This window comes from Ursus americanus, chromosome 1 (assembly GCF_024610735.1).
Source record: "Ursus americanus isolate L20-20 chromosome 1, mUrsAme1.1.p, whole genome shotgun sequence".
Lineage (NCBI taxonomy): Eukaryota > Metazoa > Chordata > Mammalia > Carnivora > Ursidae > Ursus > Ursus americanus.
The window spans coordinates 38,417,349-38,443,503 of NC_142127.1; the positions used below are offsets into that span (position 1 = coordinate 38,417,349).

A 26,155-nucleotide genomic window follows, 5' to 3' on the forward strand; every position below is an offset into this window, starting at 1 on the left:
GTCTAGAGCCACTTCCCATCATTTCTCTGCCATTTATAATGTGTAACAACACATTTGCCTCTCTTTATCTCCTTTTATGGCCTTTGCCCACCTGTAAAATGGGGTAAATACATTTTTACTTTGTAGGAGGTGGGGAAGGTAGGGGTATGCAGAAGTTGGTGTTTTCACTCATCTTCTCAAGTGAACTTCTAGAAACAAGTGACTATTACTGTCTCTTAATGAAGACTCTTTGTCTCTTTGCTCTAACACCCACCCCTAAGCCTCCAAGGCCCAAGGCAAGAGAAAGTACGCTCTTCCCTGTTTACCTTGTTATCAAGATCAACTAACAGCAAAACTATGCTTAGATGCCATCCTACACAGAGACTCCAGACTTGTTTTGTTGCTGGTGTCCCCTCTCTGCAAAGGTGTCTGCCCGCATGATAACTCCGAGGAAAGATCCCTACATATGCTTCTGAATTAGTAATGGATTCTTTGTTTCGGGTCTGGCAAATAGAGAAGACAGCACAAGTTTGCTGCTAAAGAATACCAGGAATTTGGGGCACCTGGGTGGCTCAGTCAGCATCCAACTCTAGATTTCTGCTGAGAGTCGTGAGATCGAGCCCCGAGTGGGGCTCCACATGGAGCATGGAGTCTCCTTAAGATTCTCTCTCTCTATCTCCCTCTGCACCTCCCCCTGCCTCCTGTACATTCTCTCTCTCTCTTTCTCTCTCTCTCAAAAAAAGAAAGTCCCTGGAGGAAAGGAAAATCCCTGTGTTTTGGAGAAAGACAGGAGGGGAGGGTCTACTACATCTTAAAAACAAACTGAGGAAGCTGGTGAACCCGGACAGTCACCAAAAGCTTAGAAGCATCTTACAAAGCAGTGGACAGGGCCCCTTGAAGGGGGCTTCCCTCGAAACCACCCCCCCCCCCGACATGAGAGTCAGGCCCTTCCAGGTTAGCTTTCTTGCTGATCACAACATGACATATATTTCTCAGACTTTCAAAACTGGGCATTAAATACTGTATGTAACTAATGTTAAGAGAAAAAAAGCAAGGGGCACCTAGGTGTCTCAGTCGTTTAAGCGTCTGCCTTCAGCTTAGATCATGATCCCAGGGTCCTGGGATCCACGGCAGGCTGCCTGCTCAGCGGGGAGTCTGCTTCTTCCTCTGCCCCTGCTCCTGCCCCTGTTCATGTTCTCTTTCGCTCACTCTCTCTCAAATAAATAAATACATAAATAAAATCTTTAAAAAATAGAAAAAAAGCAAAATATAAAAACGAAAGTCACACTGCAAACCTGTGATCGTAGGAAGAAGCTAATAATGGCCCCCTGCACACAAATTAAAAGAAGAAAGTACTACGATGAAAGTGTTGCATAATTTTAAAATATTATTAATGTCTTTAATGTTATATTGTCCTTTCACTTAAAAGACAAAAAGCTATCTGGCAACTCCACCGTCATGAGAAGACATTTTACTAGGCTGTTAGCATTACTAAGCACAATTTCAAATACTTTGGTCCTAGCAGAACTACTCTCGAATTACGGTTAACTAGACCAATATCCCTCTTAAAATGAGGTTTATAAGCCTATTTAAAGGGTAATAACATGTTGCCTTTTTTTGGATGAGACTTTCATCCTGCTGAAGGCTCTAGTTCACCCTCAAAGAATCCAGGCTATCCTCACCTCACAGCCTGCAAAATAGGCCTGGACTTTTAATGACTTCCATAAGCTCGAGCAAGGAAGGACCCCACCACCCCAAGGGGGCTGCCCCATGGTGGTGCACCTGCACCAAGGGAGTCAGATTTGGGCCTCCAGACCTCCTGTTCCTGTGGAAAGCAGACATGGTAGCAGAATGAGGAGGAACATGCTGGAAGAGGAAGGAAAAACACATGGGCCTCATTTTCACTTGTCCCCTCTTCTCATGTTTCCACAGTAAAACTGGTCAGTTGTCTCTTTGTAGGTTATGCCACTCCTTTACAAAAGCCCATTTACAGTCCTGTTAATAATTTGTAGATATTTTCCATTTGGGGTAGAAGGAAACAAAACAAAAGTTAACACACTACGTATTCATCTGTGAGGCTCATGGGAAATAAGTCGGGTTGGGATGGATAGAAGAGAGAGGGGAGGCCCTGTGGACTCTACTTACTCCCTTCACATTGCCTTGGTTACCCCTCCTTCGCCATCACCTCCTAGACATCATCACTCCTGTTACCTCAGATCGCAGTGGTCCTACTCAGATTTCAAGGGCACAAATTCTAAGGGTTTTTATTCGGGGCTGTGAGAACAATGGTTTGCATAATGAAAATGTTGTCTATTAACTCACGCCCCAGAAGGTCACAGCACACGCCCACTGTCGAAGGCCTTGCTCGTGAAAGGAATTCAACTTCACATAACTTCATGGTAAAACAAGCATTTGCTCAGAAGAAGCCTTCCTTGCCCAGACATGCATTTTATTCTGATCCAGTCGGGCTGCCCTCCGTGCAGCCTCTCCTAAGGGGTGGCTGCCCTTGGATGCCTTCCTGGACCTTGCAGAAATCGGGGCCAGCCAGTGAGTTCTGAGCAACAAACTCACACATCTAGGTTTTTTGTTTGTTTTTGTTTTTGTTTTAAGATTTTATTTATTTATTTGACAGAGAGAGAGAGAGAGACAGCCAGCGAGTGAGGGAACATAAGCAGGGGGAGTGGAAGAGGAAGAAGCAGGCTCCCAGCGGAGCAAGGAGCCCGATGTGGGGCTCGATCCCAGGGTCCTGGGATCATGACCTGAGCCGAAGGCAGACACTTAATGACTGAGCCACCCAGGCACCCCCACACATCTAGGTTTTATGCTATAGACCCATCCCATCCAATACAATAGCCATAAGCCACATGTAGCTATTTATATCAATATTTAAATTTTAATTTAAATCATGTAATTGTTTAATTTCCATCAAATTGAAAATTTGATTTCTACGTTGTACCAGCCACATTGCAAGTGCCCAAATCAAATGTGGCTGGTAGCTACCCTAGTGGTCTGAGCAGATACAGAACATTTCCATCATCACAGACATTTCTGTTGTCAGCCACAGAAGGAATCCTCTTAGCCTTCTTCTCATCTCATCTTCTACATCCCCCATGAGACTGAGATTCTCTGAAAGCTGGGTGGGGTTTTGTCACCTCTTACACCCCAGCTTCTAGTCCAGAGCTCCACAGGGAAGGCACTCACAAAATGTTTGCTAGATGATACAGATAATCCCTTTTCTTGGCTCTCCCACAGCATGCACCTACCTTGGTCACAACACTTTAATACCCTTTTCCCCAAAAAAAGTTTTTATTTATTTTTACTGATTTTATAAGTAATACAGAAACAGGCGCCTGAGTGCTCAATCAGCTAAGTATCTGACTCTTGATCTCAGTTCAGGTCTTGATCTCAGGGCCGTGAGTTCAATCCCTCCATTGGGCTCCATGCTGGGTGTGGAGCATACTTAAAAATAAAATAAAATCTTAAATAAATAAAAGTGATACAGAAGATAATAAAAATCATCACATTATAGTCCCACCTATAGACAACCACTCTTAACGTTTTGGGATATTTTCATTCATTTATTTAACAAATAGATATTTTTATTGTTTACTGGGATATAATTTGCATACAGTAAAATTCACCACTTTTATATGAGATGTGGATGATGGGTGATGAATGTGATCAGTACCACAATCTCTTGAACATTTCTAACAGCTTCAAAAGTCCCCTCCTTCCCCTCTGTGGTTAAACCACTCTCCCCACCCCCTCCTCTGGCAATCAAATCTGATTTCTTGTCCTGTAGTTTTGACTTTTCACGAATGTCATACAAATAGAGTTGTACAGTAAGTGGCTTTTTAAGTCTTGCTTCTTTCATTTAGCATAATGCTTTTGAGATTCACTCATGTTGTTGCATGTAAATATCTATTTGTTATTGCTGAGTAATTTTTTTTATTTTGAGAGAGAGAGAGAGAGATCACAAGGGGTGGGGAAGGGCAGAGAGAGAGAGAGAGAGAGAGAGAGAGAGAATCTTAAGCAGGCTCCATGCTCAGTGTGGAGCCCAACATGGGTCTCAATCTCATGACCCTGAGATCATGACCTGAGCTGAAACCAAGAGTCAGACACTTAACCAACTGAGCCACCCAGGCGCCCCTTGCTGAGTAATGTTGTTGTATGGATATGTACAATCTGTCTATTCTACAACTGATGGACTGTTTCCAGCTTTTGTCCATTTCAAATAGAGCTGTTAAAACATTCATACATAGATTTTTGTGCATACATGTGTTTTCATTTCTCTTTGGAAAATTCCTAGAAATTAGATTGTTAGACATGCAGTAAGTGTGTGATTAATGTTATGAGAAATTTTACAAGAAACTGTCATACCAACTTCCAAAGTGGCTTGACCAATTTGCAGTCCCACCAGCCATGGATGAGAGTTTCAGTTGCCCCACATCTTCATCAGGATGCTGTATTTTCCTTTTTTTTTTTTTTTTTTTTGTTTGTTTGTTTGTTTGGGCCATTCTGATACATATGTAGTATATTTCATTGTGGTTTAAATTTGCACTTTCCTAATGATTAATGATGTTGAACATCTTTTTATGTACTTATTTGTTGTCAATATCTCTACTTTGTGAAGTTTTCATTTTAATCTTTTGCCCATTTTTTAAAAATTGGGCTGTTTGTTTTCTTATTACTGAGTTGTTTCTTCATGTATTCTAGATGCCAGTACTTACCAGAAATGTGTTCTACACATTTTTTATTTTCCCCTCAGTTTGTGGCTGGTCTTCATTTCCTTAACAATACGTTCTGAAGAGCAGAAGGTTTTGTTTTTTGTTTTTTTGAGGAGCAAAAGTTTTTAATTGTATTGAAGAATAAAGAAATATTTCTTAGTAACTGCCATATGTTCAACTTTGGTCCACACTGGAGACACAATAAAGCTTAAATTTGGACTTTTTCTTTTTAACAAAATTGGCATCCATTGGCTTCTAGCCTACTTTTTCACTATCTGATCATGAAAGGTTTCGCATCATTAAATATTATCTGAGAATATGATATGTAATGTGTACATAGTGTTCCCATGGCGGTCTCTTATTTTTTTTTTTTTAAAGATTTTATATATTTATTCGACAGAGAGAGAGACAGCCAGCGAGAGAGGGAACACAAGCAGGGGGAGTGGGAGAGGAAGAAGCAGGCTCCTAGCGGAGGAGCCTGAGTGGGGCTCGATCCCAGAACGCCGGTATCACGCCCTGAGCCGAAGGCAGACGCTTAACAACTGAGCCACCCAGGCGCCCCTCCCATGGCCATATCTTAACTGTCCCTCTCTATTTTGGGATGTTGATATTGATACCAATCAATCCTAAAAAATAAAGAAAAGAAAGAGAAATGCCTGACTGCCATCCTTGTACAGAAGTCTCTGTGCACATCCCCAGTTCTTTTCTTAGAATGAATGCTTACAATTGCAAAGGCTGGGCAAAGACATGGTGCTTTGTTTTCTGTCTCTTCAGCAAGACTACAGATGTCTTGAAACAAAAATCTTGACCTCCTTGTCGTGCCTGTCACATTGTAGGTGCCCATATATACTTAATGGATGAATAGTTAGAAAGGAAAAGGATTCCGCTGAACTTCATCTTCTCCCCTTGCTCTGGCGAAAGAAAATAGGAGTCCCCTCAGCCGTCTGCCTTGCTTTCTGAGATAAAGGGAACAAGGAGAAAGTTTTCTTCTAAGAGAAAACTTGCCAAGGAGATGTGGGTTCCCAGAAGGCTAGGTGACAAGCCCTGTTGCTGCTCAGCAATGCCCTGAAGGGGCCCCGCCCCCTGCCCATATAAAGCCAGGCGGCGGTGGGGCACCAGCAGCTGGCTCACGGCCTCCCCAGCGCCCTCCCGGCCTTGGCACCGGCACTGGCACGCGCTATGGCAAATGAAGTGCAAGTCCTGCTCTCCCCGCTCAAAGGGGGGCACCCTCCTGCAGGTAGGCCACCCACCTGCCCTCTGCCCTGCAGAGAGCCCTGGTCTCCTCTCTCCATCGGTGCCTGCAGCAGGGGCACCCCAACAACGGAGCCCAGCTTCTCAACGTCCCGTTGTTGCTTTAACTTCACACGACCTGATTTCCTCCTGCGTCTTAGAACTCTCTGGGCTTGTGTAGAAACCACCTGAGGATTGTCAAGCCCCAGTTGAATTAAAACCTCATTATAGATGAAGGTCTAAGGGATTCAGTGCTCGTGAAAAGGGATCGCTAAGGTTGGACCTTCCCTCCGGGGCTGTAGGTTAGCTGCGACACATCCCCAGGAAGGTGACTTATTGCCATGGCAACCTTCTTCCCAAGAGGGGCCAGCTCTAAGACTCAGTCACCCCAAGATGACTGTGGCTTCATCTGACTTTGTACCCAGGCAAACCAGCTTCCACACAGAGGACAGCAACTTAATTTTTCTCTCTCTCCTCAGGCTTTGGGGTTGGGCAGTGTTATCAAGAATGTAGTCTGCCTTGTCATCAAGCCAAGGAGCATTTTTGAATACGGACCCAAGCACTGGAGGGGGCTGACTGGGAAAGGTAGCAATCAAGGTGTTTTGCAAAGTAGCCACAGTTTTCTCTCACTCTCTTTTTTCAACTTATGCTCTCTGAAATGTGGAAATTAGTTTTATTGTACTTAACCATATGTTCATATAGATTGGCTGGGGAGTGCAGGACTATTTTTAGCCAGTTTTGGGTTCTTTCAACTGCCTTTCTTCTTTTGAGAAACATCTCAAAATCTCGACCACTTTGTTCTTGCCTTTCTCCATTGACGTAATTTACTTATTGGCATAATGCTTTGGCACCTCTAAGCCAAGGTTATTTCAGTCATCTTTGCTGCAGAGGATGCTGGCAGGTATAACCTTCGGAAAGCTTCAAAAACTGACACAGAGTTTCGATGGTGTTCTGGTGGACCACCCACCTGAAAAGAGTCCAAATTTTACTACTAATTCTGAGCTTCAAGTTCTAGGCACCGTGCCCTGCTTTCCTGGGGGCAGACTCCTGACATTTTATATTTGTCATTGGATTTAGTTAACATTATCTATATTTAAAGTTAATGATGCTGGGGCACCTGGGTGGCTCCTTCGGTTGAGCGTCGCACTCTTGATTTCGGCTCAAGTCTTGATCTCAGGGTTTTGAGATCGAGCCCCACATCAGGCTCTGCGCTGGGTGTGGAGCCAGCTTGGGATTCTCTCTTTCCCTCTGCCCTCCCCACCTCTCTAAAAAAATAATGAAATACAATAAAGTTAATGATGCTAACTAATGTTCAGGAACTATACATATAAATTATTAGAAGAGACACTCATTTCAGAGAGAAAAAAAGAAAAAATAACACAATCTCTTCCCGCCGCTTCCAGCCCAATCCTTCATGAAACGGATAAGCTAAACCCTGATTTGCTAAATTACATTAATGCACAAAGAACACAGAGATAAACTTAACCAAAGAAAGTTTGAATGAAACCACCAGGAACTTTCTGTCCCACCACTAATGATTGCTAATTACTCTGTGTACATAGCACACCATGACTCCATCAAGCATGTCACAATGCCTCTGGCATGACAATTAATTATTATGAACTGTGACACTACAGATAAGAGGTTTGGGATAATTAGAATGAAGATGAAGGCAGACTTTTGCCTCCCCGCTGAGAGCAAGGGAACAAAGAACCACATCCTTCAGCTTGTCTTGCTACAGATTTTAAGTCTGAACCAGTTTGCTGTGGTGCAAAATTTTATTTATGGAACAAAAATAATTCATTGCCAAAACACCACTAAATCTTCACCTGATTTTTGTAAGCACTATAGAGATCACTTAAAGTGGGCAGCAGGTGTCATATGGCGGGAAGGGTCTGACACCACCTTTGGAATCGGGCAGAGCTCGGCTTAACCTCTGCCTTCATTCCACACCTCTGGCCTCAGAGTCCTCATGTTTAAAGCAGCGGCTAATAAATAGCATCGACGTTATAAGGTTGTTATGGCAATTAAAGGAGAAAACCCATGTAATGCACCTGGCACATGACTGTTAGTCCCCTTAAAATGCAGGCCTAGTGACACACACAGCTGGCAGAAGGACTGATCGTCCCCGATAGATCGCAAGACGTCCTGATGTTCAAGGGCTGCACGAGGCCCGACCGCAGCAGTCAGAACGGAAGGGAACGGAAGGAAATGGACAAGATGCATGTGCCTGCCTCCTCATAGTTAAAAATGAGGCCTCTCAGAAATCAACCAGCTGTAACTCTTTCCCACCTATGTGTGGAGTGCTTAGCCGTGTTTCTTTCATGTATATTAATATAATACACATCTCAGTTTGGTTAGCCCTGGTTATCCATTTGTGCTGGAAAACAAGACTACATTAAACGTGAGATGGTCTAGGCGCTAGTCAGCTTAGCTTCGGATTTTCTGCTTTTTTGATTTGCCTCGCTCTCAGGTTTAGAAGAACCCCATGACATGAACGGCCAAAAATGGGTGAGTGGAAGGTAATAGGAGGAAGCCAAGTACACGAGGAACTAGAAAGAGCAGGAGTTCCTGAGTTTTTCTGTATTTCTTGCATGTTGTAATTTAGTTTAAGTCAAATGAATCAGAGCCATCGGAGGGGTCACTGTGGAACCCCCAGAGAGAATCAGTTTTCTGGCTCACTAAGGAGAGAGGGAAGTTTGGAGACATGCCGAGGTGTGAATCTAATAGAGAAAATGAGGGGGAAACCATAGCTACATAAGGGACAGGATCATTCAAAATAGAACAAACACCAAAGGCTTCCTTCTCTCAACTCCAGTCTGCTCAAGTCAACGTATGGGGGTTGATCTGTGGGGCTCAAGGAGAGGTTATGAGACCCACTCCCCCAGACATCACAGGGACAGAGGTTTGGATGTCTGCAAGAACAGCTGCTTTCCTAGACACAGCAACAGCCCTGTAGACCAGCAATGTGCCATCATCCTTGTTTCACAAAGGAACAAACAAAAAGTCAGCAAGGTTGAGGGACTTGCCCAAAGCCACACAGCTGGGGGGGGGGGGGGCAGTGGGGCTAAGATCTGAAAATAAAGTGGGCCTCATGCCAAAGCTCCCCTGCTGTAGAGCCCTCCGTCTTTACTTCACCACCTTTTCCTGACTTTCCTTTTGGGTCTTGATTGACATCTTAAAATGGGCTGACAAACTGACTGTAAGTGCAAAGTGAATGTTTTGCGAACATCTAACCTTTTAGTTAAAATCTTCAAATATAACAGCTCCATCACAAGGCAGAGTGTGCACAAACCTTTGTGTTATTCAGCTTTTTCCCATCCATTGTCCACCGATTAGTGCAGGAAAAAAGCTTGTTTTGTAGACAGATGTGTCTTTCTTTACCTTGACTATCCTCTAGCAAAAACTGTTGCCTGGAAAATCTTAACTGGAAAATTATCATATAGCATCCTAAACTCAAGGACCTATTTTTGCAAAGTTATAAACTACAAAAGGAACCATGAGAGTATAATGATTACTCAGAGATAGGAAAACTAAAGTTCATTTTCCTTGCATGAATTTAGATTTTCTAATGAAACTATCCAGAAGGGCATCTCTCTCTTCTACATTTTTTTTAATCTCTAGTTCATTTTGCTTAAAGTCTTATCTTCTGTGTTTGTACTCAAAGAACTGTTAAAATGTTAAATCAGTTCATATTTTACCTTGCTCCATTCCGATTGGTCCTTCTACAGAAATTCAAAAGGCAATATAGTCCCAAACATGGAATTGTGTAAATTATTACAACTTTAAGTAAACTAGGTTAGATACGGTGAAATTTTAAGTGTTATGAGTCGGACCTATCTGGGCTATAGAACACGGGCAAGTATCTGATTGAGTTGGATTGTAAATATTTATTTACAATGGTTTATCTCGATTCTGGGAGACCAGTGTGACTAGTGTTCCCAGCAGAGCTTTGAGGATGACCCTCCCACAACTGGTTCCATCTGGTTCAGTCACCCCAAGTAGTGTGAGCCTTAATCTATATCTTAGTCTATCCATGTAGAGTATGGGGATATTATCTTCTGTATCTTTCTACTGTACATGGCTGACCAAGCAGATTACCTACCAGAACAAGTTTGGTACAAGAGCCGTGCTCTGGAAATCCAAGGTGTGTGTGGTTTGGTTATGCTTCCTAAATCACTGAGTTAGAGCATAGAGCCCCATCACAGAGAGGATTCAAAGACTCCTGGATGAAAGTAGGAATCTTCTGGGAGGAATTTTAATTTCCCCTCAAATGTCTCTGTTTTGTTGTTCCTAAGAACATTCTTAAGAATGCATTCTTAAATTTCTTTTGGCATTTACTTCTCTGGTAAGTGCCGTATATTCTTCCCAAAGGGAAGAAAGTGATTTTATTTTGGAGGCAAAGATTTAATGATAAAGATCACCTAGTTCAACTTCCAGCAAATTCCCCCAAATCCTCCTGAGAAGTTCATGGCAGGTGGACTTCTTTTCTTTAACACACTGAGAGCCAAGGAACTTACTATTATACTAGGCAGCTTGCTTTTCTTTGAACAACACAAACTAGCCAGGCTAGTAGCCAGGCTCTGCCTTCTGGAACATTCATCCTTTGGTCTTCAGTCTCTCCCCTGGAACAACATCAAATAAATATGAGTAATAACATTTACCATGAACCAGGTGCTCGCGTCACCTCTATTATCTAGAGCAACCTGAACGATTAGTATTATTGAAAGATACAGAAACTGAATCTTAGAGGGGTTTACGTATCTTGCTCAGGGTCCCAGAGCTCAGTAGAGGTAGAGCTCTCTGACCCTACATAAAATTTCCTCACCAGGAGGGGCACTGGGGTGGCTCAGCCTGTTAAGCATTTGACTCATGATCTCAACTCAGGTCTTGATCTCAAGGTCTTGATCTCAGGGTGGTGAGTTTGAGCCCCACATGGGACTCCACACCTGGAGCCTACTTACAAAAAAAAAAAAAAAAAAAAGTCCTCACCAGGAAACCATTCCTCTTCCACATGATAGCCCCTCAGATCTTTGAAGATGGCACCTATGTTCTCTTGAGTCTATCTTCTTCAGAAGTGATCTTTCCAGACTCCTTAGTTCCTCCCGTGACATGGCTCCCTTCCTCACACTGGACCCTCTCCTCTTGACTTCTGTAAGTTGTCAAGGTCTTTGCAAATCAGTAGCATAGAACCCAAAATTCCAAGGGACATCTCATTTTTAACTATTGCTTATTTTAACTATTAACAAGTTTGCTTCTATAGTTGGTGATAATAATCAGTCCAGGTAGAAGAAAATACATAGAAATAATAGCATCAGGGAAAACACAAGGAATATTAATAAGAAAATAATTACAGCACTCTGTCTTTCAAAAGCACTTGTCACAAAGAGGAAAAAAAAACACAGTTGGGAGGGGTACTGAAGGCCCAAGCGCTAGACCTCCTGTTTGGCTCCTCTCAGCGGAAGAGAGACAGCGGTGTTGTGAACACCACCACCCCTCACACAGAGGCACACCCTCCTCAGTCTTCCTGGGAAAGCCATCCCTTGGTGTATTTCCCATCTACATTCCATGGCTGTTCAGAAGATGCTTTCTCATCATTTGATTTCTATTGCTGATTACTTTGTATGCCTCTTTCTCATATAATGTGTGTGTGTCTCTCTCTGTGTATGAATTTAAAGCAGACCATGTGTAAAAATAGCATTCTTTTCCTAGACTGCATCTAATATTACCAAATTCTAATGAGAAGCTTTTATAGTCAATGAAAAAAACAACTTGGTGACTGAAAATGACCGAGTGGAGTTTATTCCATGAATGCAAGAATGGTTTGATAGTAAGATATCCATTAATCTATCTTTGTAGATTAATATCTGTTAATACAAGTAACCACATGAAGGACAAAAACCATGGATGCTAAAAAGGCATTTGTAATTTTGAAGACCAATGAAAAAGTAATAGAAGAATATTTCCTTGATATGAAAAAATATATAAATACATAAAATATATTTGTGTATGTGTGTATCTACCTAAGTAATGGGAAAATGCTAAAAGCAATCTCTTAGAAATTAGTATAATGAAGATGTCAACCATCACAACTATTTAACATTATTCTACAGAGAGTAGTACTATTATTCTTTAAAGGTTATATAATTTTTTTTTTACCTGAAAAACCCAAGGGAATCAACAACAACAACAAAAAACTATTACAAACAGTAAGAACTCAATAAGGTCTGGTTATAAAATCAGTGATATAAGAATGACAATCTGTCAGAGTTATAATTGAAGAATTGACCCCATTTACAATAACAATAGCCACAACCAAGATAAAATGCTTAAGGAATAAACCTAACAATAAATGTGTAAGATTTATGCGAACCAGTTACTGAGGGACCCAAAAGAAGAAGTACACAAGGGAAAAGCATACCATGTTCTTAAATAGAGAGTCACCAGGAATATAAACATATGAATTTTCCCTTTAAAAAAAAAAATCTACAAATTTAAAGCAAGACCATTAAAAAAATACCAGCAGGACTTTTGGGAAAGAATTGACAAACTGATTTTAAAGTTCATATGGAAAAATAAGTTAGAATAACTAGTAAAATTCTGCAAAGGAAACATAGCAAAAAAAAAAAACAAACCTCTATCAAATATTGCAATGTAATGCTACAATCACTGTGTGTCAACTATTCTTTAATAAATATATATATACTATATATAAAAATAAATATATATAAATATATATAAAATATATAAATATATATACTGCTACATTCATTAAAATCGAGTTGCAATGGCATGTAAATGGACAGAGATTAATAGAACAGCATAGAAGTGAAATAGAAAAAATGGACAAAAAAAATTGAGCAGTTCATAAAAAGAAAATTGAAATGGCTTCTAAAACATAGAAACAAACTCAACATTTAGTAGAATAGAAGAAATGCAAATTAAAACAAGTTATCTTTCTTTTTTTAACTTCTTGGTCGACAAAACCAAACATTTTCCAGCTCACATTGTTGCCAAAAGTAGGGGGAAACAATCAGTGTCATCATTGTTCGTGAGGTTGTAATTGGTACAGCCTCTGGGAAAGGCAATTTGGCAAGACGTAACAAAATTCCAAATGCACATACCCTTAAGAACTAACAAGATCACTCTTAGGAATTTATCCCATGGGTATACTTGCACTTGTGCAAAATTATGCATATAGAAGGATATTTGTTGCAGCATTGTTTGTGACATCAATGAATTAGAAACATCTGAAATGTCCAACATTTGGGAATTGGTTAAGTAAATACGGAATGTTTACATAATGAAATTTTAAAGCAGATGTGAAAAAGATCGACACTTTTCTCTATATATGGATAGATAAGGAATTTACTCCAAAATTTATGATTGAATTAAAAATATAAACAAACAAGATGTGGAACAATGTGTATCTTATGCTGCCATTTAAACAAGAGTGGTATGTGGAATATCTGTGGATAAACACATGGGCGGCGTCTAACGTTAGCAGTATCTAGGGAGATGAACTAGGGGCTGGAAATAACGGTGGGAGGCAGACTGCAGACCCTTTCATGCTTTTTGAATTATGTGCCTTATGCATGTTCCACAAAACCAATAAAATATGTAATACTTTTTAAAGAACAGTGATAAAGTCAAATTCATAAGCGCATTGAGAAATAGAGTATGTTTTCTTACTTTTCACTTTATTGGAGCTAGTGTCAGAATTTGCCTATTTGACATTTCCATAAAAAGAATTAACAAACAAATCAATGTCCATTTAGCTTTTTCTCATTTGAGCTTGTCAGATTTTAGATGTGCAGATTTCCTGGGAACAGAAAGAAGTATTTGCTTTGACTTGCAATCTGAAATGGGTTGTTCTTTTTCAAAAGTTGATTTCATCTGACATTGTTAAACACTGGAATTGCTGTTAGGTCATCTGTAGCCTAATTAACACTAATTGATCTCCTGAATGGCAGGATTATTAATGTAGTTTAATTACTCATTAGAACATCTGAGCTTGGCCAACGTCCGGAGGTTTGGGGTCTGGGATGGAAGGTGGGGTTCTGGTGGGATCAGAGGCGTCTCTCTTGAATTAAATGCCTGTGACCACCGCATGCCCTGACTTTTGGCTCATCTTTCAGAATCTGTGCCTTTGAATGCTTTAGTTGAAAAAAAAAAAAAAAATGCAAGCCTTGCACAAACTTTAATCTTGTGGGAAAACAAGAGGGTCACATTGTAATTGTCTGTTGCTATCATAAAGAGCGTAATTGGTTTGATAACAAGAAAAAATGTTTTTCAGTGAAATGCCTAAGGGAGTATGTTGCTCTTCTCCTCCCCAAACCAAAGGTGTAACCTCTGCTGCTTTTTTTAGCCCTAGTTCCTGCTCTCTGAACATAAACAAGCAGACCTCAGCCTTTCTCCCCTTCCCCACCTTGTCTGCATGACACAATATTTTTTTTCTTCTATTCAGTTCAAGGCCACGTTTTAGTTTGTTGTTTTAAATAAAGTTTAGATCTTCAAAAAGTAAGTTCTAAAATTCTTTTCAAATCCAAATTCATACCTTGAATAACAAAAGCAAGCCTACTCTTTCTAGTCTAACCACAGCTCCTGTGTTGATGCTTCTTTGTTTATAGTAAAGGCTGGAGGAATGCGAATTTCCAAAAAACAAGAAATCGGCGTCCTGGAGAGACATAGCAGAAAAACAGGATTAGAGAAAACAAGGTACTTAATTTCTTCTGTGAGTCTGCTTCCAGAAGTCAGAGGCCTCCCCATGTTTTAGGACAAACCAAGGCTCCCTGGGTCTTTGCTGAGCAGGGTTAGAGGAAGCCAGCTAAGGGGTGGTGACAGGGGGCTAAAGATGAAAGACACATTCAGGTGACAGGTGGCTGGCTACCTTCTAGAAGACTCTCTCTGGGCCCCCTCACTACCCACATCCTCCTCCTCTCTGCAGCCAGCCGAGCTGCCGTGTACTTAAAAAGCAAGATCCTGAGTGCATCCAAACCTGACTCGAGTTCCTTGATCCTACTTTCACATTAGCCTTTAAAATAGTGTCCCTCGACTGGCCCTGTTTTCATAATATGCTTTCCGCTGTAGCAAATCTTCTGAATTAAACATAAATGTGGGGTTTTTTTGTTTTGGTTTAAAACCATCGCTCAATTATTTAGAAAATAATGGCCACCCTATTTGGCATAGCCAGACGGCATAGAGACACTGAAGTTGGTTTCTCCCTGCTCCTTCCGCTGTAACCTTGACAAAAGGCACCATTCCCTGAGCTCAGCAGAGAGCTGTGGGCTGGGCAGGTGCACACTGGATTGTGGTTAAGGAAAATAACTGTTCAAAAAGAAAGAAACATGCAAAACTGGCTCCTCCAAGCAGGTAATGGGGGCGCTTCAGAGACAATTTCAACATGGTTTCCACAGATGAGTTGAAGAGTGATTCAAACAGAGTCAATTAGAGGACGTTCAGGGATGCGTCCTTAAGAAGTTTAATAGAAATCTCAGAAAGGGAATGCAGAGGGAAATAGACTATGAAATTTCTCTGGCTCTTTCATATAAAATTCTATCACAATCACTTTTAAAGTTTTCTTCCCAGTTTCTGGGAAGGGAATTTTCCGAGGATTTGTTCCACTTTAAAAGGAAACGCTCATTTGCACCATTACCAGTTAGTTTTTGTTTCTTCTGCTATCAGAAAATAACTGTCACATAATGAAAGCCAAGCCTATATATCCTCAACGGGCAGGGGTCACATATCATTTATCTTCTGACGCAGCCTTTGCGACAGTTCTTAGAATAGAGACAGCGCTTGAAATGACACCAGACTGTTGTTGAATTGCAAGCTGGTTTTATTCTGTTACTAAAACCTGATCAAGCCCAAGCCCTGTTTATGGTGACCCTGGTTAACATGCCTGGGCGGGGGGCTCGGGAACGACAAAGTCATAGCTTTGAAATGATATGCATTTGGCAGCCAGTGGACAAGTCATTCGTTTCTCTGCACCGCAGGAAATGGGGACTTAACTATGAATTCTGACGTCAGCCAAACACTATGGGGAGAGTTGACCAGAGAGTAATAAAGTGGAAATCGGAACCCTGTTTAAAAACTCAATTGTTGTCTAATAGTCATTAAAAAATGAGAGTGGGGGGGGGTCGCCTGGGTGGCTCAGTGGGTTAAGCGACAGCCTTCTGCTCAGGTCATGATCCTGGAGACCCAGGATCGAGTTCCACATCCGGCTTCCTGCTCAGCAGAGAGTCTGCTTCTCCCTCTGCCCCTCCCCCCATGCTCTCTCTCTCACTCTCATTCTCTCTCTCTCTCAAATAAATAAATAAAGTATTTTTTAAAATGAGAACGGGACCACTGCAGAACATAGTCAGCAAGAAATAGCCCCCCACTCTCCTGCCCTATTCCCCAGCAACAGTTATAGGTAGGTGGGGCCTGATGTGTCTAGGATTTGCGGGCCATTTTAAAGAGAAAGAGTAAAACATCACAGATATGAAAGGGCTGGGAACCAGCCTGACGGGGAAGGAGCCGGTACTGAGGGAGGCCCTGAAGCTGAAGCTTCACTAGCTCCACCCTCGATTCACCGCCCCTGTGGACATGCCTCTGCTTCAGCCGGGAGGGCGTGCAGAGATAGGAGGGCCTCATTTTCATGGACAAACATTCCTCCTTACATCTTCTTGGAGAATGGCTTTTGCAAAATGTAGCAGAGAAAATAAATTTCTAAGTATCATCAATCTATGTCCATTTCCTAATAACTTCTACTCACCAATGCCAACCATCCAGGAAAAAAAAAAAAAAGCCAAGTGCAAAGTTTCCATCAAGAAATTGTACAGTGGGCTCAGCCCTGATTGACGCTCTCCTACAAAATAAATTGGCCTGAGAAAAAGAAGCTAGACACCAAAGAGTCCATGCTATGTGATTCATTTTATGAAGTACAGAAACAGTCAAAACTAGTCTGCGGGGCTCCAAGTTAGGGTAGTGGTTAGCCTTGGGGGCAACTGGTTTGACTAGTTGTGAATAGTCACCAAGCTGCGTACTCCAATGAAAAGATAAAATAAAAATACACCAGTAATAATAATTTGGCCTACAAAGATTTTTGTAGCACACGGGCACACAAAAGCAGAATCTTTTTTCTTCTAGATGCTGCCAAGCCGAGTAAAAGCTTACAGGCCAAGTAGATAGTCCCTTGCATCAACCTTTTAGGCTCCTTAGTAGGAAGAGTTTCCGGTCCTATATGAGATTTTGTTTCCTCTCCACAGTCCCATCGCAAGTGTTGCCAAACTCCAGGCGCTGGATGCCCTGAACGACACACTGGAGAAGGTGAGGCGGGGCGCGGGGGAGGCCCCTCCCAGGACACCCCCAGTCAGTATTTATCCAGCACGTCGGCTCGCACGGGTGAACGAGCACTGAGCACTGAGCTTTTATCCAGCTCAGAGATTTGCCGTGAATCTGCTCTCAGTCCAAGGAACACAAAGAGGTTTTGGTGAGAAAAGCTGTTTCTCCCAAATTCCTGGTGTCTATTTAATAAATCATTTCAAAAGTAAGATAGAAAACAAGGCAAGAATCATGACACCAAATTGACAGAGTTGTACTTTGCCATCCCAAATATTTCTCAGAAACAACTGGCATGTTTTTATAAAAAAGCAGCCTGTGTATTGGGAATTCAGCAGTGTGGGGCCTGCCTCCCCACCGCTGCGTACCCACAAAGCAATATTTGATTTGAGGTGAGGGTGGGTGGTGGAGGGTTGCACAGGTTAGGGCTGGGGGAACACAAGGTACTGGCTGGGTTTATCCAGTAAAATCTGCTTATGAGGATGCTTGGCCGTTGCTATTTTTATTTCTATATCTTGTATTTCTTCTAAGTATCTCTAGAAACCCAGAAAACTCTTACCAGATAGACATCAGTTTGGCTTTAGATTTACTAGTCTGTTTTTAAATTTTGTAGGTAAACTAAGTGAGGGTCCTTATTCTACTTCTAGGGGGCAGATAGTTTGCATTGAAAGCAAAGAATAACCATTCTTTCTGCCACTGTCACGTTAATTGAAGGGACAGGACTGTGCATAATTTATAGAAGACTAGCTCTCAACTGCTGACGTCAGGGGTCTGGAAAAGATGGGAGCAGAAACGGAGCAGCTAGACCTCTAGGGGCCTCCATTTGGTAGTGGCTTCTCCACTTACTATCGGTATGACCTTGAGCAAATTTAGAGTACCGTGCCTTAGAGAAGTTATTTGTAAAATGGGGATAAGGAAGGGTGCCTGGGTGGCTCAGTCGGTCAAGTGTCTGACTCTTGATCTCAGCTCGGGTCTTGATCTCAGGGTCATGAGTTCAAGCCCTGTGTTGGGCTCCATGCCCAGCATGGAGCCTACTTTTTTAAAAATGGAGATAAGGAAGAGTATATACTTCACAGGGTTGTTGTGTGGAGTGAATGAGTTTGTACACATGAAGCTCTTGAACAAACAGTGCCTGGCACAGGGTAACCTGTTTGCACTCTGGTTAGTAGCACTGGTTTTATGGCGGCAAAATAAGCAGGTGCGTCTGAAGTCCATGGGATGTAACAAGGCAGATGGTACCAGGTAGATCTTTTTTTTTTTTTTAAGTCCTCTCCATGCCCAACACGCGGCTCAAACGCACAACCTTGAGATCAAGAGTCGCATGCCTACTGACTGAGCCAGCCAGGTGTCCCAGCACAAGGCAGGATCTTGATTACAGGCTACAGCTACAAAGCCGTCTAATGTGGGGGGCTTGGTTCTCCCACAAATAGATTTGAGGTGAGGCCATAAAGAACTCTTTGCCTTCCTGGCTGTGGAAGAAGGGCCCGGATGAACGTGACAGAGCAACACAGGCGGCCGGCTGCTGCCTCCACGTCCTCTCGCAGCTGCCCGCCAAACGCCTCTTCCGCGGGGGCCGCACGCTGTGCACAGTCGTGAATGGAGCTGGAGGGATTAGACACATTCCTCTAGAATATATGTGAACCCAAAATAAGATGTTTAAAGAGAGTGGTCAGTAGAGGTCGGTTATGCTATACGTTAGTTACAGCGCTAGAGTCTATATTGTTTTTTATAGACATATATGCTTATGTCTTGACATACAGGAGTTCTTTTCCTTTCAGTTAAAAATATCACCTCCTTATTTCACAGATTAAAAGAAAAATCAACAACAACAACAAGTTGTATTTGTAAACCACAAGAAAACATTGAGATGGTGTGTTGTTACACATGTTTTTAACAGCAGCTGTACCTATTTTTAAAAAAAACAATTTTAACACTTAGGACTGTAGTTTTTATGTAGGATGGCATAGTTTACTGGGTAGAACAGGGCTGACGTCAGACATCAGATGTATCTCCTGCTGGCTCTGTCACTGAGATTTCTTCCCTTTTCTATGCCTCTGTTTCCTCATCTGCAAATGGGAACGTGGTTAATAGTATCCACTTCACAGAAATGTTGTGAGAATGAAACGAAGTTCTATAATGTACACAGAGTACTTAGCAGAGCCAGATGCAATTAGCCTTCATAGCTTCTATTCCCAGGTGGGTGTTCCATAGGACATCACTCAGAATCCCAGGCAAAGGCTAAGAGCCCAACAACAAAAATCAAGTCCCAAGATCACCATGTATGACTATCTTGAATATGATAATTGGTGGGATCCATGTGTTTTCTTACCACTAAGAAAAATCCTCCCTGAATCTATAGTTCAACCTGAATCATAATGAGATTTTTTTTAAGAGACAGAGAGAGAGCGCGCACAGGGTGGGAGGAAAGGAAGGAGGTGCGGAAGGAGGTGCAGAAGGAGAGAGAGAGACTCTTAAGCAGATTCCATACTAAGCTAGGGCTCAATCTCTCAGGAGGCTACCCAGGAGCCTCTAAGATTTTATTGTAAAGATCAACTTGGGATGGAAAGACCAATGCCTTTAAAAAAAAATAAATCTGTTGAGATCAGTGGTTGTCAGGAGCTGGGGGTGAGAGGAGGGGTTGACCGCAAAGGGACAGGAGGGAATTTGGGGGATGAGGATTCTGTCTCTTGATTTTGGTCACAGACTGTATGTACTTGTGAAAACTCATAGGACTGTACACAAAAAGGGTATATTTTACTGTAGATAAATTATACCTTAATTTTTAAATGAAAAAAATGCATAAACTATATTGCCTCATACCAAAAAATTAAGATATATAAAAGATAGAGAAATGTAAATATAGATATCTGCTGATAGATTTTCACCAGCATTACCATTCTCCCACAATATATATTGTCATGAAGACCTAACGATATACAATTGGCCAGAAGAAATACAGTAACAGAAATGAGGGTCACATCCTCTGCATTTAGTAACATTCATGCCCTCAGCTAGAATTATGTCTGGTTCCAAGAACCCATGTTAATTCTCATACCAAGGCAAGAACTTAAGAATCTAAGGCAGCGGGGTGCCTGGGTGGTTCAGTGGGTTAAGCGTCCAACTCTTGATTTCAGCTCAGGTCATGACCTCAGGGTTGTGAGACCAAGACCTGTTTCACCTCTGTGCTGAGCATGGAGCCTGCTTGGGACTCCCTCTCTTCCTCTCCCCCTGCCCCCACCCTCACGCACATGTGTGCGCTCTGTCTCTCTCTAAAAGAGCCTAAGGCAATAAGAGGATAGTCCTATTCATAGGATCTCATGAACCACTTAAACATGGCGAGACATTTCTATCCATATGTTACTCATCTCTGGGTTCCGTACTTTAAAATCAACCTAGGGTTTGAGATTTGGGAGATTGAAAAACAATCCCCCAAAGCTTGTAATTGTATGAATCTAAGTGGGAAGCAGCCTGAAATCCACACACCCCCCACCCCACCCCCCCGCCGACTATTTCCCCCAACTCCTCCCTGCACACAGAACTCTCTCTCTCCCACTACCTTTCTCCTTCCCTCCTTAACCCTCCAGTCAGCCCTTCCTGCCTCTCCCAGCCCTACTTAATGAGAGAATTCATGTTGCCTGGTGACAGTCCATATAACCTGGTATTCCTCAGAAAAGGGCTTATGTCACCCCAAAACTCTCTTGGCTGAAAATCTGGGAGAACCGGTCTCAGACCAAGTTTCAACTCCTTGAAGTTTGTTTGACCTTTTAGAATGTAACTCCTCTGAGATTTATGGTCGTTCATTTAAACTTTTTTTTTTTTTTTTAAGGCAGGGAGTGAGAGAGGATGGTACTGCCAAATACAATTCTTTAGACAGTTACGGAAGTTAAATTTGGCAGTAATCGTAAAGCTACTCTAAACACGGAAGTATCCAGTTGAAGCATTAGTAACAAGGTTGTGTTATGGTGTGGAGGGGGTGGACTGTTGAAGCCTAGTTAAAGTTGGGGCCACTTTTCAAGTTGCCAAATGTGTCACCACTGGCAGAGTTAGTGAGCTGTGTGTGAAATGGGATCCTGAGCTAGCGGAAACTATCAAAGGCATCTGCAAATCTAAAAAGGTTTCTCTTGTTCTGTAGATGAACAGCACCGTAGGAGTATCCTTGAATTTCATTGACTCAAACTGAATGTTTTGTTTTAAGCATTTTGCTTAACGGGGTGTGGAAATCTAAGTGCCAACATTCAAGTTGGAAGTCAACACCCTGGAAAGATGAATGGAAGAGCTGCCGGTCTGTGAATACTACCTAACTTCAGGCTCTAAAACAAAACCTGCCACTGATTTTCTTGCATCTAGAATTTCTTTCACAGCTCCAATCATAAAGACTTTTATTTTACTTCTTTTGCTTATTCTCTGAAACGAAAACTGTAGGTTCTGAGGTCACAGCTACCCAAGATGAAGATAGATTCTCCATGTGGGAGTTTCCATTGATCTGCTTTTCAAGTTCAATGTGTTGCCCCTTATGTGATGGCGTCACAGCAAGATAGAAATCCTTACACATGCACTGGCCTTGAATTCTTTCTCTTATGGGGTTACCCGAGATTCTCTTATCCTAATGAATCAGACAAGAAACACCTTTCTTTTTACAAACCCTGTCATTTTATAAAGACTAATGATGAAAAATCCAAAGCTTCCCCAAAGTTCGGATGCCAGCCTGAGACACAGCTGGTTGGAGGTTGTACTCTAGAAAACTATTCCTACTTATTTCTGGTTCCAGCTTGAAAATACAATTTTCCTATCACCATTGATACAAAATCTACAGCAAAGAATTAGGGCATTTCAAGGTCGACCATTATACTGACAGTTTCAGTTCTGATGGAACACTCCTTATAGACTCTCCACCCACAACCCCCAAGTCCTTCTACACATTGGGGTGTTCCCCATTGAGGGACTAGAGCATATGAGAAAGAGAACTTGATTCTCTTGTTCTATATTCAAGAGTTGCTGGAAGCCCTGCTACAGACTCCCTAAAACCTGTACATTTGTAATTTAATAATTATGGGCAGTTTCCCTATGCCTGTTATCTTTGCCAGAATTATTTTCACTTCCTTCTCAATCCTGTTAATTTTTTTTCCCTTACACTTTCCCAGATCAGTTCACAGATGGCCAGCAGGCCCCAGGGACAGCCTCGCATTCATTCTGATCTGCAGCTAGTCCCCTCCTGAAAAACAGTTGAGCAGAACTTTTAGGACCTCTGTTAAATGCCTTAGTAAAAATGTAACCCCTAACCCTTGTGCATTACTGATAGGAATGTAAAATGGTACAGCCGCTATAAAAAACAATATGGCAGTTCCTCAAAAAATTAAGCATAGAATTCTATGATCCAGCAATTCCCCTTCTGAGTATACACCCAAAAGAATCAAAAGCAGGGATTTGAACAGATGTTTCTAGTGTTTATAGCAGCATCATTCACAAGAGTCAAAAGGTAGAAGCAGCCGAAATATCCATCCTCATATCATCATCACATATCCGTATGAACGGATAAACAAAATGCGGTATAGACACAGAGGGATATTATTCAGCCTTAAAAAGGAAGGGAATTCTGACACATATTACGACATGGGGAAGCCTTGAAGACATGATGCTAAACGAAAGAAGCCAGACACAAAAGGACAAATCCCGCCTGAGTCCACTTATGTGAGGTACCTGGACAGTCAGCATTCATAGAGACAGAAGGTAGAATGTGGTTGCCAGAGGCTGGAAGATGGGAGGAGGGAGTGAGGAGCTACTGTTTAAAGGATACAGAGCTTCAGTTTGTTGTGAAGAAAACATTCTGGAGATGAACGGTAGAGATGGTTGCACAGCAATGTAAATGGATTTATGCTGCCAGACTGTACACTTAAAAATGGCTGAAATGGTAAATTTTGTCATGTGGATTTCACAATTTTTTAAGGGATATATATATATATTGCAGCCTCTGAAGTGTGGAGATAAGCCTAGAGATGGTCAGGTCATGAGCCGGTGCCTCCCCGCCCCCCTTTCCCACCCCCTCCATGGTCACTGTCATGCCTTCAGAGCAACAGGCAACTCTGAGGCTTTGTCTCCTCAGTGTCGACTCGTCGTCTTGCCCTGTGTCGCCTTGGCTACTTGCCCGCATTTCTGTTATGTCAGAATTGCTTGTTGTTTCCTTTCTCACCCCCTTCACCTTGTGCTTGACTTGAAGTAACCTGGCAGGGCGTTCCTCCCACCTGTAATCTCCTGTATGTGGTTTAGAGCCAACCTGAAATAATCCATCTGTTTTAGTTGACACTAAAGACACCCAGTCTGAAAGAAAACTGCTGAAGTCAGTGGCCTCCTAAGTTTCCTTTTGGTTCTAATGTTAAAAGAAAAACAAAACACTCTGCCCTTCCCACACTATAAAATGTCCTGTGGCCCAATGATAATTGATCTGACAAAAAAAAAAAAAAAAAGTCACTGGCTCTTTTTTTAGATTCTAAAGCAACATTTGTGACCAATACCTCGATTATGTTTCTTCCTTCCTGCTAGAACGCCAGCAGAGACCATCCTTGGGTTTCTTTATGATATTACTTGTCTGCTCATTGTAAAAGAAAAATTTTTAGAAAAATACTGACAGGCAAAGTAAAGAAGAAGATGGGGAATTGCCCATAATTCCTCAGAGATAACCACTGTTAACACTTCAGTGTGTACTGTTCCAGTGTGTTTGTTTAAGACCAAGAAGAAAGGACTTTCTGGAGTCAAGTTGCACATGAAAGGGAACGCTGTGTGCCCAGGGCTCAGGAACATTTGACGAGAGATGTAAGGCACCTATGTTTTCTCTGGCTTAGAAGAGCCCAAACAAACCGTCAACAGTGTGATGCTTGGGGTCATGCGCAGTTTATCTCCCCCTTTATTTAACTTGAGTGTCAGGGAAGGGCATCTGAGTTCTACAGTGATAAGGTAAATTCCTCGGGAGCTGAGGCGTCCTTTCCTTGCTGGCTAAGGGAGGTGTCCTTAGGTGTCTTTCTGTTGTATCGACCGGCTTAGAAACCAAGTACTGGAATGGACCCAAATGTCACTGGGTCCCAATTCTCCTCCTAGGAAAACAACATCTGAATTGCTTACAGCATAGGGCATCTTTTCCATCTGAAGCTGTCCTTAGTGTGAATCCCATAAGGTCTCTCAGTTCCCTATGAAATTCCTCTTATTGTCAAGAGTCTCAGTCTGTGTTCATTGAAGGCCGCTTGAGCCCTTTTCCTCTCAGGCAGCTTCCGTGCGATGACTAATAAGAGCTTTTGTTACCTGCAGCTACTAATCACGCCTCAGCTTTCTTTTTATGAGGCTGTTGAGATCGAACCATATAAAATCGCCAGTACGGGACCGGTTTTTACCTACACGAACAGCCGTTTCACACGCTTCAACATACTAACTGACCCTAACTCTCCCCAACTTCTTTCCCAAGTTCCTTATTTCTGATCTTTTGACAATGGAGGTGTTCCTCCCCTGCGGGAGCTTCTCTGGTGTCCCCTTCAGCTTCCTTAGCATGTAGTGATCCATATATGCACCAGAACGCTTGCTAATCTTGGAGGACGGATGAGATATAATTAAACATTTCTACCTTTAAAAATGTCATGTCAAAACCTACATATAAATGCTTATGTGTATTCTGTACATTATCTTGTATATAATATAGTTTATAGTTTTCAAAATCGGTAACAAGCTAATGAGAGAAACCCAGGTGAATGCATACACGTGTGAGCCCAGAGCTGGAGCTCGTATGGGAAAAAGACGTATGAGAGAAGTAACCAGAACTGTGAAGTTCCCCTGACCAACTGCATTGCTCTCTGCTACTCCAATACTTCATAACCAAAAAGATCCAATGCGCTTATTTTTTCTTTCCTCCTCACCTTTAGCTCAGCCATAAATTTCCAGCAGTAATGCACATGGCACATCAGAAACCCAGACCTGCCCTGGAGAAGGTCACTCCACTGAAACGGATCTACATTATTCAGCAGCCTCGAAAATGTTAAGCTGGAACGTAAAACACAGCTATCTGGCCAATTGCCCCGCGTGCATCTGACAGCTTAGTGAAAAGGACCAAAATTTTCCATAGGCCTAGTGCATTTGCTTGGTTGATAAAACAGCTTTTGTATCTTCTCTTCTGACTTTAGATAATAAAGCATCCAAATTCATAAATCCAGTGCCTTCTTGGGCCTCGTTTTGGTCCAGCTCAGTATCCTGCTGAGGTTTACATGGGTAATCCTGTGGGAGAAGGGGGGAATCCAGAACGCTCGCGTATTCCACCCCACCTCCCAGGATAAGCCCTCTTCTCCTGGATGCTGACCCTGAGCTGTTCCGCCCACGGTGAGTCCTCTGGGAAGGACAGAGGTGAGAGAGGAAAACTCCGAGCTGGGCAAGGGCCAGTACGCTGGGCAAGCGTGAGGACTGAGTCTTCTCCGTGTTTGCCCTAAGATGCTCCAGCTTTTGCTTGACGTGAAATGTCGTTTCCAGTTCTCCACGTAAAAACATAAGTTTGTTTTGAAGGTTTGGTGAGGGAAAATGAAAAACTTAGATTTGTTACAAACATATTCTCTTCTGTAAAGCAATCGAGGATGAAAGGTAGAATTATAGTTTCAGCAGGAGATTGGCTCACCGCCTCCCACAAAGTTCAGGCTCTAGAACCTAGGAAGGTCGTGATGCCGTAGGGCATTGTAGTTAAGGTATAGATGTTGATTTTATTTTCTTGATAAAGATTTTTATTTATTTATTTGTCACAGAAAGAGAGAGCACAAGCAGGGAGAGCAGCAGGCAGAGGGAGAAGCAGGCTCCCCACTGAACGAGGAGCCCAAGCAGGACTCAATCTCAGGACCCTGGGATCATGACCTGAGTCAAAGGCAGACACCTAACCG

General features: G+C 42.2%; 1 protein-coding gene across 1 annotated transcript; it reads left to right on the forward strand.

Annotated features, from left to right (window-relative positions):
- Positions 1–5,785: 5,785 nt before the first annotated feature.
- Positions 5,786–25,423, forward strand: DAPL1 (death associated protein like 1). The gene is made up of 4 exons (XM_045783530.2): positions 5,786–5,943; positions 14,567–14,654; positions 17,186–17,246; positions 25,160–25,423. Exons 1-4 carry the CDS (start codon positions 5,886–5,888, stop codon positions 25,274–25,276), a joined length of 324 nt encoding a protein of 107 aa, XP_045639486.1. The 5' UTR covers positions 5,786–5,885; the 3' UTR covers positions 25,277–25,423.
- The last annotated feature ends 732 nt before the right edge of the window (positions 25,424–26,155 follow it).